The sequence below is a fragment of the Elaeis guineensis genome, chromosome 9, assembly GCF_000442705.2.
Source record: "Elaeis guineensis isolate ETL-2024a chromosome 9, EG11, whole genome shotgun sequence".
Taxonomy (NCBI): domain Eukaryota; kingdom Viridiplantae; phylum Streptophyta; class Magnoliopsida; order Arecales; family Arecaceae; genus Elaeis; species Elaeis guineensis.
Window position 1 is genome coordinate 92167614 of NC_026001.2, and position 14012 is coordinate 92181625.

General features: G+C 32.7%; 1 protein-coding gene across 2 annotated transcripts; it reads right to left on the reverse strand.

The window, feature by feature from the left end:
- Positions 1–5115: 5115 nt before the first annotated feature.
- On the reverse strand, positions 5116–10624 carry LOC105032688 (mediator of RNA polymerase II transcription subunit 30). Of its 2 annotated transcripts, none has more exons than XM_010907196.3 (3): positions 10207–10624; positions 9596–9673; positions 5116–5429 (listed from the first exon to the last, which is right to left on the reverse strand). In XM_010907196.3, the coding sequence occupies exons 1-3, from the start codon at positions 10519–10521 to the stop codon at positions 5331–5333; spliced, it is 492 nt and encodes a 163-aa protein (XP_010905498.1). In that variant the 5' UTR covers positions 10522–10624; the 3' UTR covers positions 5116–5330. The 2 variants fall into 2 exon arrangements, with proteins under 2 accessions (XP_010905498.1, XP_019701954.1); XM_019846395.3 differs by having other exon boundaries at positions 5116–5445.
- Between the last annotated feature and the right edge of the window lie 3388 nt (positions 10625–14012).

Consider the following 14012-nt stretch of genomic DNA (forward strand, 5'->3'; position numbering starts at 1 on the left):
CAAAATTAATGTCACCGGCTGGCTCTATGAACTGAGAAATAGTAAATTTGTTGTATCATTCTTAAATGTCTGCACGTATGAAATTCTTTAAAAATTTCAGTGCTAGATCAAGATGTTGGAGGAAATTTGCTATTGTGCAAGCCAAGAGATGATTTTAATTATCACAAAATAAATGAATGGTCATCCATCACAAAAAGAAAATGTTATGTAAGTTTTACTGGAGTGATTCACAAAAATCGCTTCAAATCATATAACAAACATACAACTTTTTTATATTACAATTTTTACAACTCGCAACCCTAAAAGGTATTAATTATTTTGCAGGTTAGCATTAGCTTAATATAAAAAGGGATGGATAATAATTCGAGTTATATGCCATCATTGTCATTTATGATTTTGATCTCAAATAATTTTTTTATAAAATTTTTATATAGAATCTTAAAGTTTGTTTGTTAAACCAAAACATGCAGTACCTTTAAGTGGTACTTCCTCCGAATCAAATATTAATAGCACTATATTATCTTGTAAAATTTATATATTATTGATCGCCAAAAGAAATATACACATATATATATATATATATTGTAAAACTATATTTGTCTCCTTGCTGCATGATACTTTTCCCCAATCTAATAGTGCTATATTCTTATATAAAATTAATTTATATATTTATTTTGCTAAAAAAAAAATTTATATATTACTAACTAGTCAGATGAAAGAAATTCATGCATTACTAACATCTTTCCTTAAATGTGTTTGGTTCAATTTGGTTTATCAATAAAATTAAGTCGAGCACCATTATGCATCCACTAATCGGTAATATTTTATGAATATAATAGTGATAGTCATTCATTCTATGTGTTTATCATGTTTAGTCACCTACCTTTGATTGATGGGGTCCATGCGAACAAAACACATATCTAATTAAACAAGCAAAATTTAACCGATAATTTAATTAGAAGGAATGAATAAAAACACAAAGCAAGATGAAGATTTATCGGTGCCTTGACAAACCAAAATTTGCATGCGATATTATTCATTAAACATCTTCTAACCACTCTTTAATAGTTATCAAGATTAAAAAATATTTAAGTTGAATGTTCTAACCATCAAATTCTATCAATATAATATTCAACAATAATAAATGATTATACTAAAAAAGAGATAATAGTGCAAACATGATGGACAGAAACAAGAGCAGAGAGATTTTGCCAAACGTTTATAATTAATAATAATGACATTATAATGGTTATATTGGGAAGCGATAATGGCTGTTACAATTTGTTATTGTCATTAGAATAATTATTTATATCATTATAAAAGACATCCTACTTTGTGTCTTTATCATATCATAAATTTATTATGCATATTTGCAAATGAATCCAGTGAATGTCCACTAGTATAAGCATTGGATGGATTCCTTTAAGCAAATCCATTCATCCTTCCTCCTCTACTGATGAGCTGACGATGCCGTGGAGACCTGCCAACCCCTACCGTCTTCCTCTTTTCGTCTTCTGCCTCCAAGTTTATAACACCATAAAATAATAAGGTTGCCTTGCCATGATTGCTGGCCTCTTTTCCCCACCCTCCTGCTACCCCTCCTATTCTTCCTCCACTACGCCGATGCCATCAAATGATAGCCTCTATTATGCCCCCCAACCCCCAAGCCCACACCATCACCGCAGTCCATCCTCCTCACTCTCCTATTTTTAGTCCTCTTCTTTTTCCTTCTCGATCCACTGCCATAATGAGACGATGATGTCTCATTTTCATAGGAGCACCTGACCATCATTATTGTATGCTGTCCTATAACAACTAAAAATTCAAAAGACTAGCTAGAAGAAATTACTTAGATTCAAACTTTAGCTAAAAGATTAGTTAAAAAGAATTATTTAGATTCTTTAATCTTTTATATATATATATATATATATATATATATATATATATATATATATATATATATATATAAATAAATAAAGATCTATCAAATATATAATCGAAGTGGGTTTAAACACATGTTATCATGGATCCTCACATGCCCTGTACTAAGCTATAGTGTTGTCTTCGAGCTAAGAATTCAAATTCAATCAAATTTAATTACAAACATCATGATAAATCCGTAAGCTATCCGAAAAGAGCTTGTGCTGCAATATCATCTAATCACACATAGGCCATGGCTAGGTCAACTCTATACCACTTTTAACAACTTAGTGCATCACTTAAAAAGACTAATTAAGAGACATTATTTGAATTTATTGGTCCTATATATTTACTTAAGATTTAAGTGCATAACCAATGTGAGAATAAACATATATTAGTATAGGTTCTCATATATGTATGAAGATCCATGCAGGCATGTATTTTATATTGATTGTGTGCCGCAAAGATCTTGGATATTTACACAAAATCAAGGAATCTAAATAATAACGTCTAGCTAGTTTTTTTTATTGAGATTGGATATTATTACAAATGCTATTATAGGCTGTGGTATGTATGGACTAAAGGATATAGCACCATAGGTTCTTTTGGGGCACTTGCCATCCAATCATGGTGTTTGTAATTGGATTTAATTCGTTACCTGACAAAGATGCCAAAGCTTAAATTGGAGGAGTGTGTGAGCATTCATGTAGCTATATATTTAACCAAAACTTAAATTGGAGGAGCCAGTAAACCCAAATGGCAACTTTTGATCAACCCTTTTGATGAGGTCTTGGATCTTTACATGCCATGTCCTCCTTACACCCCTCCTCGTCCTCTTTGTTTACCTTTGCAACTAGCAGATAATACTCCATTATTGTGTGAATTATCCCGTACCATCACCACCTTACCCTTCTCTACTCTCCTTCATGCCTTCTGCATCTACTCTCATTATAAGTCAGTGACACCTCACTATTATTAAGCCACCACCACATCACTGCCATCTTGCTTGGCTACCCTCCATTTTTTCCTACCTCCTCTCTCCAAGAGCAAGATAACCATAGGACAAAAAAAATTCATTTTTCACCTCTAGTTACTTTAATCATGAATCATGGTTAATTAGTAGGATGGAAACTTAATAAATTGTGTTATCAGGAATATAACATAATTATTTGGCTCAATATACAAATATGTATAAGATTTTAAGAGATATAAATAGGTTGAAAAATGAAAAAAATATATTTTTTATTTATACCATTTTTATTTTTTTTTTCAATTTTCATCAATTTGTCCAAATTGTGTAACATCTATAACAACCATTATTCTAATAGCAAAATAACAAAATATTACATTTGAGATGAATAATAGTATATTATAATCATTATAATGGTCAATAATGATTTTGATGGAGTTTTGTTGCCTAACAAAATAGCACTATTATTAAAACCTAGAATTTAGCCTAATCTAAAGGAATGCATTCCACAAAGTCCAAACTATAATCAGCTGGATACTATAAGTTAGATATAACTAATAGTGCACGTTTAGAGATGTGTTTGCACTCATCAAAAGTTATTTTAGGCTCAAAACCGAGGTTCATCTCAATTAGACCAATTATTTACCTGCTTGTATTTCTTTTTTAGTTCGAAACTTCAATTTCCATGCAGGTTGATTGCATCCCTAGAGGATCTTTAGAAAGGCATTTTTTTGGGAGAACAATGATAGTTGTTGACGTTTTCTGAGCAGCTCATGGATCTGAAGAATATAACTTATGGAGTTTGCAAAATAATAGAATAATAATGATATTTTCTCTCTGTTTATTTACAAGTATTATGAATCTTCATGCATCTTGATTGTAAGTACTGGGTTGGTCTATCAATCATCCGCCATACAAAGCACAACGGATGCCGATCCTCCATTGCTTTTAATAGACCAACCGCGAAGAGGAGCTTGCTATTAAATTCTTGAAGCATATTGCTTCAAACTGAATTTTGTCAGCCTCTTCCTTGTTTTCATAGTTTTAAACTCTGCTTTTTTGGGCTTAAATCAATTAAAGATTGGTGGTTTTAATTTCCCTTTCAATCAATCTTTAAATATATATATATATATATATATATATATATATATATATATATATATATATATATATTGGATATTTTTTGATTTCATAATGGATTGCCTTTCTATAGTACCTCTTTGAATACTAGTATTTGGATGTTGCATTTTTTTTGTTTATTACAATCTTACGCGAAGTAAAGTTTGATCTGATGGTACAAATATCGTGCTTTGCAGGATTGTGAACAGGCTTCAACATTTCAGAACTTGTTAAAAGACAAGGCATCTAGCATATTTGGTCTCTTCTTATAATTGCTCTTTCAATTGCTCCTATTCGATGGTCTCTCCAAAAAAAAAAAAAAAAAAAAATTCTCATATGTTCAAAAAAAATAACAATTTTTTATGACTTAATTACTAAAATAATCTCAAAGATTTGGGACTAAAATTATTTTAATCTCCAACATTTAAAAAATTTTAATTGAATTTCTAACTTAAGAGATTTGATCCATTTTGATTATTATCAGTATTCCATTACTAATCAAACGGAACTGCACAGATAGCCTTTACAACTCATGTTGTAATTCTAAATAAAATTTCACATTAGAACTTTTTCCAACAACCCTTTTGTAAATTTCCACCAATTATCTTTAACAACACCAAGATTGCAACAAAAGTACTAAATGCATATAAAAGTCAAGAGAAATATTTAAGTTCACTTCCCCAGTCTTTCAATTCCATCAATGCAATGACAGGTAACCTTAAAACTTCGCAGACTCAATTTATTGAATTACCATTGTTGGGCATAACAGGGAAAATGACATATTCGTACTATAAAAGGCTACTGCCAACAATTTTAATATGTTGTTACCAATTTATTGGCACATGAATTTGTTTTCTTACATACAACATCAAAACATATAGACCAAGGGTGCACCATTACAACAGAGTGATTTGATTCATACAAAAAAAAAAAAGAAAAAAAAAAAAAGAAGTTGACCAAATATCGCAATGAGATGTAAAAATAATGAAAGACCTCATATCGCTACATCTTTCAAAAGAAGTGGTTTTGAACAGAATGGAGCAAAATGATTTAGATAGCTAAGCCCAACTAGCTTGGGACTCAGACTTAGTTGAGTTGAGCATATATAACATCAAACCAAAGATACTTAATAGATGCAATACCTAAGAAATATTGTTTCTTCTCTTTTCTTCCTTGTCCAATTGTAGATAGATGCAAAGTATAAAATTCACATAGTTCCGACATAAAAAAATTACAACAGCTGAATTTCTAAAAATTGTATACAAAATAAGTGGGGAAAAAAAGAGACTTGAAGGAAACTGCGAATCATCTAGCTCGAGATTCATGCTGAACAGGGACTTTGCCACATTGATATGTCAGTAATCAGATTTCGAAGTTGATCAATAAGATGCTTAAGGTGCTTGTTCTTGTTTTCAAGCTCCTGCAATCAAGTAATGCTGGGTTTACTCCATCAGTAAGTTCTACATTGTGTTTTAATATGTAAGTTAGGTCAAATTCATAGGCATAGCATTTCACACATGTATGCATACATAAACATAAATATGCAGCATACTTTATACCACAACTGCATACTCAAGTTACATACCACTCAGCTTCTGCAAAAGTATAACTGAACAATTATCTTCCTCTTAAACAAGCAAAGTGATAGTGGATCTTGAAGAAATAATAACCAAAAGAACATGTTGACCTATAACTCATTTACCCATGAGATCCTTGGGCAATGGCCCTAACTCCAATATTACATCAAAATTACATGCACCGAACAGGAATTACTTTCCAGTTTATACCATTTCATGGTAACTACTACCAACTAGCAGTTTTAGGTTAACTTTTATTTGCATGTTATTAGACATCTTAGTGTTCCTAAGGAAACAAATACTTACTCCCATTACTTTTATGTTTATTTACCTAAAGCCTAGAATTCAAACATGCCCCCAGCAGATGGAGAATGTATTGGATCATGCAAAGTGAATTACCTATTTACCTGTTTACATGTATGTATACAAATTCAAGTTTCCAAATTAAGACCAAATAGAGAAAATGCATTGGTAGCTAATACCATCCATGTCTTCATGTAGAAGGCCTCCATAAAATTTATGTAAGAGGGTATTCTCCACTTTAATCACTTAAGAGTAGGAAAAGCCACCAGCCATAGATGGTATTTCCTTCTGCTGAGAACTTAAACTATAATGCACAAAAAAAGATTTATACTACCATGCACAAAAAAGATTTATACTATGACCATCCACTGAAGGAGCAGTCTCCCATAACATGCCACTGTAAACCCAACAATTGAGAACAAATAATCATCTTCTCTTTTCTGAAAAGGTGGCTACAACAATGGAATTAATTTCCTTAGCAGCAACACCAGCAAAGAGGGACACCATATAATTGGCTAAGCAAGTAATGCCGATTAATTATGGAAAATAGATAGCCTAGATGATAAATTCTAAGAGAATACGCTGAGATACAGAACCAGAAAACTACATAGTTAATGTTAGTAGGAACTGCAGGCATAAGGTTCATTGGACTAACCAAAGAACCATTAGTCTTTTTAGATATTCTACAGTTATTTTATTTTCAAATTCCTATCAAGATGCCAAAGCATCCTCTGTACCTTCTGCTTCTCCATATTAAGGGAAGGGTAGATACAGTGATTGATTACCGTGAGAGTTATGTAACATCAGTGTGAAGCAATATTAGTTGTGGAAAGCTAACAAACCGGTAAATCTGAGTGCAATCACGCTAGCATGAGTATGAGGGAATATCAACCATTACAGGGAGAACACTTTAAATATTCATGCACTTCAACAGAAGATTATTGATTGCAGTGACATATCATGGAGTGGTTAACTTGAAAATCTGTTTTACAAGGCACCACAAGGTTATGCACTACTTAAATAAAGTGCAACAAGTCTCAGATCATTAGTTAGACCACAATATGATCTACTTCATAATGATTATGCAGTTTTAGCTCAGAATTCTTCATCATTATGATTGTGCCTGACCATAACCTTCTTCAGAGCAATCAAACGAGATTGAACAGAATCCTCCAAAACAAGGGAAGTTCAACCCTTCCTCCCATCCTTAGCAATCATGTTATATGTTACATTCAAAAACAAAATACAACTAACAGAAGTGCAACTGAATATTCCTCCATAATTTGACTCATTCCTCTTAACAGGTTTGCAACACCTTACAAAATGTCTCCACAAAGCAGAAGTGTTGCAAATGACCCTAGAACTGCTATTCCAACTCATTTTTGGTAACACCTATTGCTCAACTCTAACTCCTAACTACACAGATTATTTTCCTTATTCCCTAGCCTACACATCACTCGCCTCCTGTACGCGACATGATATCATAAATTTTCCTGAACACAGCTGCATTTGGAAGCAGAATAAGTTAACCCAGAGTAAATGGGTTAACTTACTCCTACTCTTCCTTATTCTGAAATAAATTACTCCACCCTATAGGGTGGATCACTTTATTCTTGGATTAAGGCTCGGTTTGTATGGTTGTAGGTGGTAAAGCTTTTATCTATAGAGCATTAAGCAATAGAGCTTTTAATAAAAAGATGGTTGCTGTTTGGTAATTACATTTTCCAAGTCCTGTGGAACTTTAATATCTATTTGGTAACCAGGTTGAGAAACTATTTATAGCATCAGCAGATGACAATAAAGGACAGAGTGCTTTCAATTGCCTACCAATTTGTGCTACCAAAATCTGCTAATCAAAATAATACAATAAATAATAATTTTTGTATTTATTAAATATAATAAAATTTTTATAATATTATTTTACTATAATAATATTATTATAATTTAATAATATTATATTATTATGATAATATAGTATTATAATACTATTATACAATAATAATATGATAATGCTATGATATGATATAATAATATTACATGGTACTACAGTATAATGTTTTTATGCTATATTATAACAATATCATATAGTAATAATATATTATTTTATTATATATAATATTACATACTATATTACATTACATTATACTATAAAGAATTAGCATGGGCATTATTGTCTCTACAGAATTTTCACTAAAATTGAAACAGCTTCTCGTGTGTTCTCATCTACCCGAAAGTTCCAAATTGGAGCTTCCCACTAGTATACTTTTTTCAACTTTTGGAGTGGTGGAAATCTGTTCCAAAATTTTACCAAACATCTCAAAATCATCCAAAAAAGGTATTTACCCTCCAAGAAATGCTTTTTGGCTCTCCTACCGCAATTTCAAATGGGGCCACATGGGGTACATGGGTTTTGGAAGATAAAAAAGTCATGTACCAACTTTTTAGAAATATCCAACTTGCCCTTTGAAAAAAGCCATTGAGCATTTGGTTGAAAAAGGATGGAACAACTGGGTTACGTAAATTTCACTTCCTCCTACTTCACTTCAAAATGCAGCCCGAGACAATCCTTCTTTCTTAACGCTACCCTCCTTACTTCACAAGGTGCAAACCTTTTCTACCCCATGAATCTATAACACCCCTAATAAACAAATGACTCTGGAAGCATATTAAACTAGCAAACTTTGAGACATGAATCTTGAATTCTCATGAGATATACAAAAGATGTATGGATAAGACAACTACTCCCTAGGATTAATCTCTAAATGCGAAAAAGTTTACAATTTGACCCTAAGAATGCCTAACTACTCTTCAAGTGGCATGATACCAATCAAATCCCCTAGTTTTGCTAGCTACGAAGGGAACTTAAAGCTTACCAATTTTTTGATGCCAGCATTCCCCCAGAATATATTTGGAACATATCCAAGGAATTGTTATGCTAATTACCTGTACATCCACCATCCTCTAGAATTGTGAAAGACACGAGCAAGAGGCCCCAGTTCAAAAGTCGCTAAAGTTTATGTGGTGTAAAAACAAGAGGAAAGAAAGGCATATTGAACCTCATTGAATGTTGTTTAGGCAAGCCAAACATGTGTCGGTAAAATACCATTAGAATCATACTCAACATAATTATGGAAAACTAAATTATCATTAAACATTCTCATTAATAGTTTCATTAGTGTCAAATACAAAATTACCATAAGAACCAGAGCAGTCAACCGTAAACTTACAGCGACATCATGTCATCTAATGTACACAAAGAAGCAATAAATTAGCCTCAACCAACACAATTCTCGGGTTTGGATAAGGTCAATTGCCTTAAGGTGAAAAAAAAAATGTGAATTCTGAAATCCAGGAAACTTGAGTTTTTCTAGTATGGGGCTTTATACTCATTGGTTCGTATGCATGCAAGGCTATGACAGAGGACTACTATGTATTTGACACGATCATGTCAAGGTGCCCCACAACGTTAGATGAGTGCCTAATGAATGAGAGGAACGAAATGAAGTGAAAAAAAAAACTGACAGCACAGAATCTAAATGTTGCAAAGTGAAGAGTGAAGGACTACTCCAAGCCCACATAACCATCATGGTAAAAATTCAAAACCTTATACAGAAACCGATATAGCACATTTAATGGGCGTCTCCAGACCTTTTGCTGAATAACAGTAATGGATTAGGAAACTTGATGGAAAATTACCAGAAATTACCTTTCTTAGAGCAGAAACACGCTCTTCTAATCTTTCTATTTCAGCTGGATCTGCTTTGGCATCCAATGCACCTGTCTCCTGTTATTTTACAGAGTTAAATTATAGTTAATCCTCAATTGCGAACATGCATAAAAGTTTCTGGCAGCATTGAACTTGTAGCTTACAAGGATAAGATACATCAAGCTCAGTAGTTACAAAATCTAAAATAAGAAAACAAAGGCTTTCCTGTAGCCCTGTAGTCAACTGATCTGCTCAACGGACGTAATATCATGTCAAAGAAAAATTGGTCATCTGATTCAATAAGGATATTATGTTTCTCAAATATCTTTCCTAAATTCACTCTTTTCTTCTATCAAAAAAAAAAATTCACTCTTTTAATCAATCAAAAAGAAAATTCACTCTTTTCTTTGATTTCCACAAAATTATGGTTCACAACATCGAAAGATTGTAACATTATAAGTTCTCAATTACCCAAACAGCAACCATCCACAACACAAAGACAACTTTAAATTAAATTAATCAAAAATCTCTTTTTTATAATAAGTGATCCGTTCCAACATCTAATTTTTACCATCAAAGATTCAAAACAGGACATTTGAACCAATATATACCTGGGGGGAGCTTGGAACGGCGGCAATGACAGCACGCAGGTTCGCGATGGCGGACTTGTAGCGGAGGCGGGCCTCATCAAGCGCTCCCCCGCCACCTCCACCTGCTCCGCCGGCGGACGCCTCCGAGGGGTGGGAGGAGTCGGAGGAGCCGTCGCCGCTGGCCGGCGGGTGGGTGGCGGCGGGGGATGTGGACCAGAGGGCGGGGTTGCAAAGCTCATCGTTCATGGAGGAGAGGATCTGGAACGCCGCGTTGATGGTCTCCTCCAGGTGCCTCTGGCCTTCAATTCCAAGCTCCTGCCTACTCTTCGCCGCCATTAGGCTCGAGAGAGCTCCAATCTCCCAAACCCTAGTCCTTCTCCCCCCTCCTCTCTCTCTCAGCACCCTGTTTCCATCTCAAATCCCTAATTTTCTCCCAGGAAACACTAATTCCAAGTAAAGCGGGAAGAGCCGTTAATATGCCTCGCGGGTGGCAAATGGATCGGGTAGGTCGTAAACGGATCTGATCGTTAATCTGTTCATTAAATAAATTAAAAATTTAAATTTAAATTTAATCTATTTATTAAATAGATAATTCGATTCGATCTATTTAATTTATTTATTAAATAAATTAAATTAGATTAAACGGATTAAACAGATTAAATGAATCAAGTTAAATAGATAAGAAACAGGTTAAATAAGTTTTAAACAGATTAAATAGATCAAATTAAATATGTCAGAAATAGGTTAAACAGATTGAATTAAATGGATCAGAAATTGATTAAACAGATTAAACTGGTTAAATGAGTTATCTGACTCAATCCAACCTAAGTATTAAATGGATTAAATAGATCAGATATCTAAAATTCATATCCAACCTAATTATTAAATGAATTAAACGGATCGATTCATTTATGATCCGAATCCATTTAGCCTAAATCCAAATCTATTTACGACGGATCGAATACGGATCGGATTGACAGATCGAATCATATTTTGCTAGCCCTATCCTTCCCCCTACGTTGGCTCTACTTTTTAAACCGTCTCTTTTTGGAGAATCATGTTACCTATAAGATCATGAAGGAGTATCAGGACGTCAAGAAGTTTATCCAATATTTTATAAGCAGATTCCTTCCCATTTGGCTAGAGTTAATCTGATATAAAAAATAAATCTTATATCAAATTTTTATATTTGATATAAAAATTAAAAAAAAATTGATAGATTTTATATTTATTTAAAAAAAATAAGATAAATACTATAGAGAATTGGTATTTAATAACTTCTCGAATGGTGATAATCTGTATTTTATAAAAATACTTTCAAAAAAATTGTATATGTAATCATTAAATTTATTTTGATCAATGCCTTCCAACGTTCATTCAATAAAGAGTTTTTACAAAAAAATTAAGGTATTGATGGTATTATAAAAATAACTATATGATTATAGTCATTATACACAAACTGGTTGGAGATGATAATGTTATTCTGGTACTAAAAAAAATATTTTATATTGAAGAGTATATTTGTAAATCTTACCATATTATGGTATTATCTTGCAAAGTAATTTTTCTACTAACTAAACATAGTAAAAATTATTTTCTTCTACAATCATTTTTCATATAATGATTCTCAGATTATCCCACACACTCCAACCAAACAGACCCTTAGGATCTATTTGATTAGGGTTAATCTAATATAGAAAAATAAATCCTATATCAAATCATCATGTTTGGTGTGAAAAATAAAAGAGAGAAATGGTAAAAAAAATGATGGATCCCATATTTATTTTTTGAAAGATAAAATAAATACTATGGGGGGTTGCTATATAGTAAGTTTCTAAATGATAGTAATCCATATTTAACAAAAATATTCTTATTAATAAGATATTAACAATGAAAATACCAAGAAAGATAATGCTCAAAAAATAGAATATATATATAATCATTAAATTTATTTTAGTAATTTTTTAATTTATTTAATAAAGAGTTTTTATAAAAAAATAAGATACAGATGATATTATTCAAAGAAATATGTGATTATAGTCATTATATAAAAATTAATTGAAGATAACAATAATATCTTCATATTAAAAAATTATTTTATATTAATAGGCATATTTATAAATTTAGTCATATTTCTATATAGAATTATGTCTAACTAAATGTAGTAATCTTTTTTCAATATTATTTTTTTAAAATAATTTTTTTTCACCAACTAAATATAGTAAAAAATATTTTTTTTTGTAATTATTTTTTTAGATAAATGATTCTCAAGAATCATTAAATTATCTCGTAATTTGACATACCCCAACCAAATGGATCTTCAAAGAGAAGTTGTTACCATTAGATACCTGTTCATTTGGAAGTGTTAACGACAATATGAAAGTTCTTTGACCTCGATTGTTTATCAATCTGTCTCCTTGAATCACATACTTAGCCTTCCTCTGATTGTTACTTATCTTAAGTTTGGACATATGCCAACAACATGTGTATTAATGGTCTTGCTAGAACTTTCTTGGCTAGTAACGTTTCCTTTATTTACACAATCTTGGGATAATAAATCTATCATCATGGGTATAATAACTACCCACAATGGTTAATCATTGGTATAGTAACTAAGGCACTTTAAGGTAGACCATTTACCATGATGCTGACAGTCCAATAACAACCCAACATGTGTCCTTAATAGAGGATGATGGAGTGATTATCCAGTCTCTGCCACTTGATCTTTTACAATCATGCTGGAGGAGTTTCAGAACTTTCTATCCACAAGATGACAAGTGGCTTAGCCACTCACTCCACTCCCTCCTCCATTAAGCAAGATCCGTGATCTCAGTAACTTTAGGATATACGAGTTGTTATTCTCTGATAGCCAGAATATGTCTCCAAAGCCACTACTCTCTAGCGGATGACACACGTTTTCGAATGTGATAGGTATCCATCTTCATCTATAAGATCTTTTTTCTCGGAACCCCTTAGGTAAGTGAACACCTACCTCACATGCCCTCTTTCGGAGAAGGACTCTACACACACTAGAATCCGGCTCCTCCGTAGAGCTCTAAGCGTTTCACCCTCTGAGTCCTTCATTCTCCACCTTTCATTCTCTATTTTCCACCTTCCACTCTTCATTTTTCATCTTTCTCTATCCATCCATCATTACCGACCTTCTATGCTTCGTACTCGACACCATCACTTCTCTCCACCCAATGCTCCTATTTGCTTCCATGAGAGACTGACTTAGGTATTAGAAGATCTACCATCAGAGAATCCTCAGTGTGAGGACTTTCCTATCTTTGGTGATTTTGTAGGACTAGCTTGAGGGATGGATCAAGAATCCGATACCTACGCTCAATTCCGAAGATCTCAATCGACTATTCGATGACTGCCATCCTTTTTCGACTCTAGCTTAGTGGCCTAAGCTAGCTCGACTTTCTGATGGCAACAGATTGCACTAGATGAAGTATCTCACCCCATATTTGAGTCTTGAGCTTATCCCCTCTCATTGTCTGAGTATGAAGAACAAGAAGATCCCAGTAGTGCCACCTGTCACTCTCATAGAGATCTCTATAGAATTTGCTGATAGGGTCAAGATGCTGTCGTTAGGACACCGTGATTATTAATCAAATTTTGATTTTAATAAAAATTAAAAATATGTAAAAAATAGTGAGTCGGGTCGAATCCACAGAGAAGACAGGATTTTGACTTGAAATCTTTGATTTTACAAAAAGAAAATAAAATTTTGGAGAAAGCAATTTAAGTCAGAAAATAAAAATTAAAAGTATGAAAAATAAATCAAATACTAAGATCTACTAACTAGATCCTAGCATCTA

Bases quoted from the DNA above. Each gene is read 5' to 3' on its own strand.
- LOC105032688 (XM_010907196.3), bottom strand. From the start codon at position 10,521: ATGGCGGCGAAGAGTAGGCAGGAGCTTGGAATTGAAGGCCAGAGGCAC. The intron at 9,674-10,206 runs GTATATATTGGT...GTAAAATAACAG, and splicing joins CCGTTCCAAGCTCCCCCCAG to GAGACAGGTGCATTGGATGC. The intron at 5,430-9,595 runs GTAATTTCTGGT...ACTTGATTGCAG, and splicing joins GTGTTTCTGCTCTAAGAAAG to GAGCTTGAAAACAAGAACAA.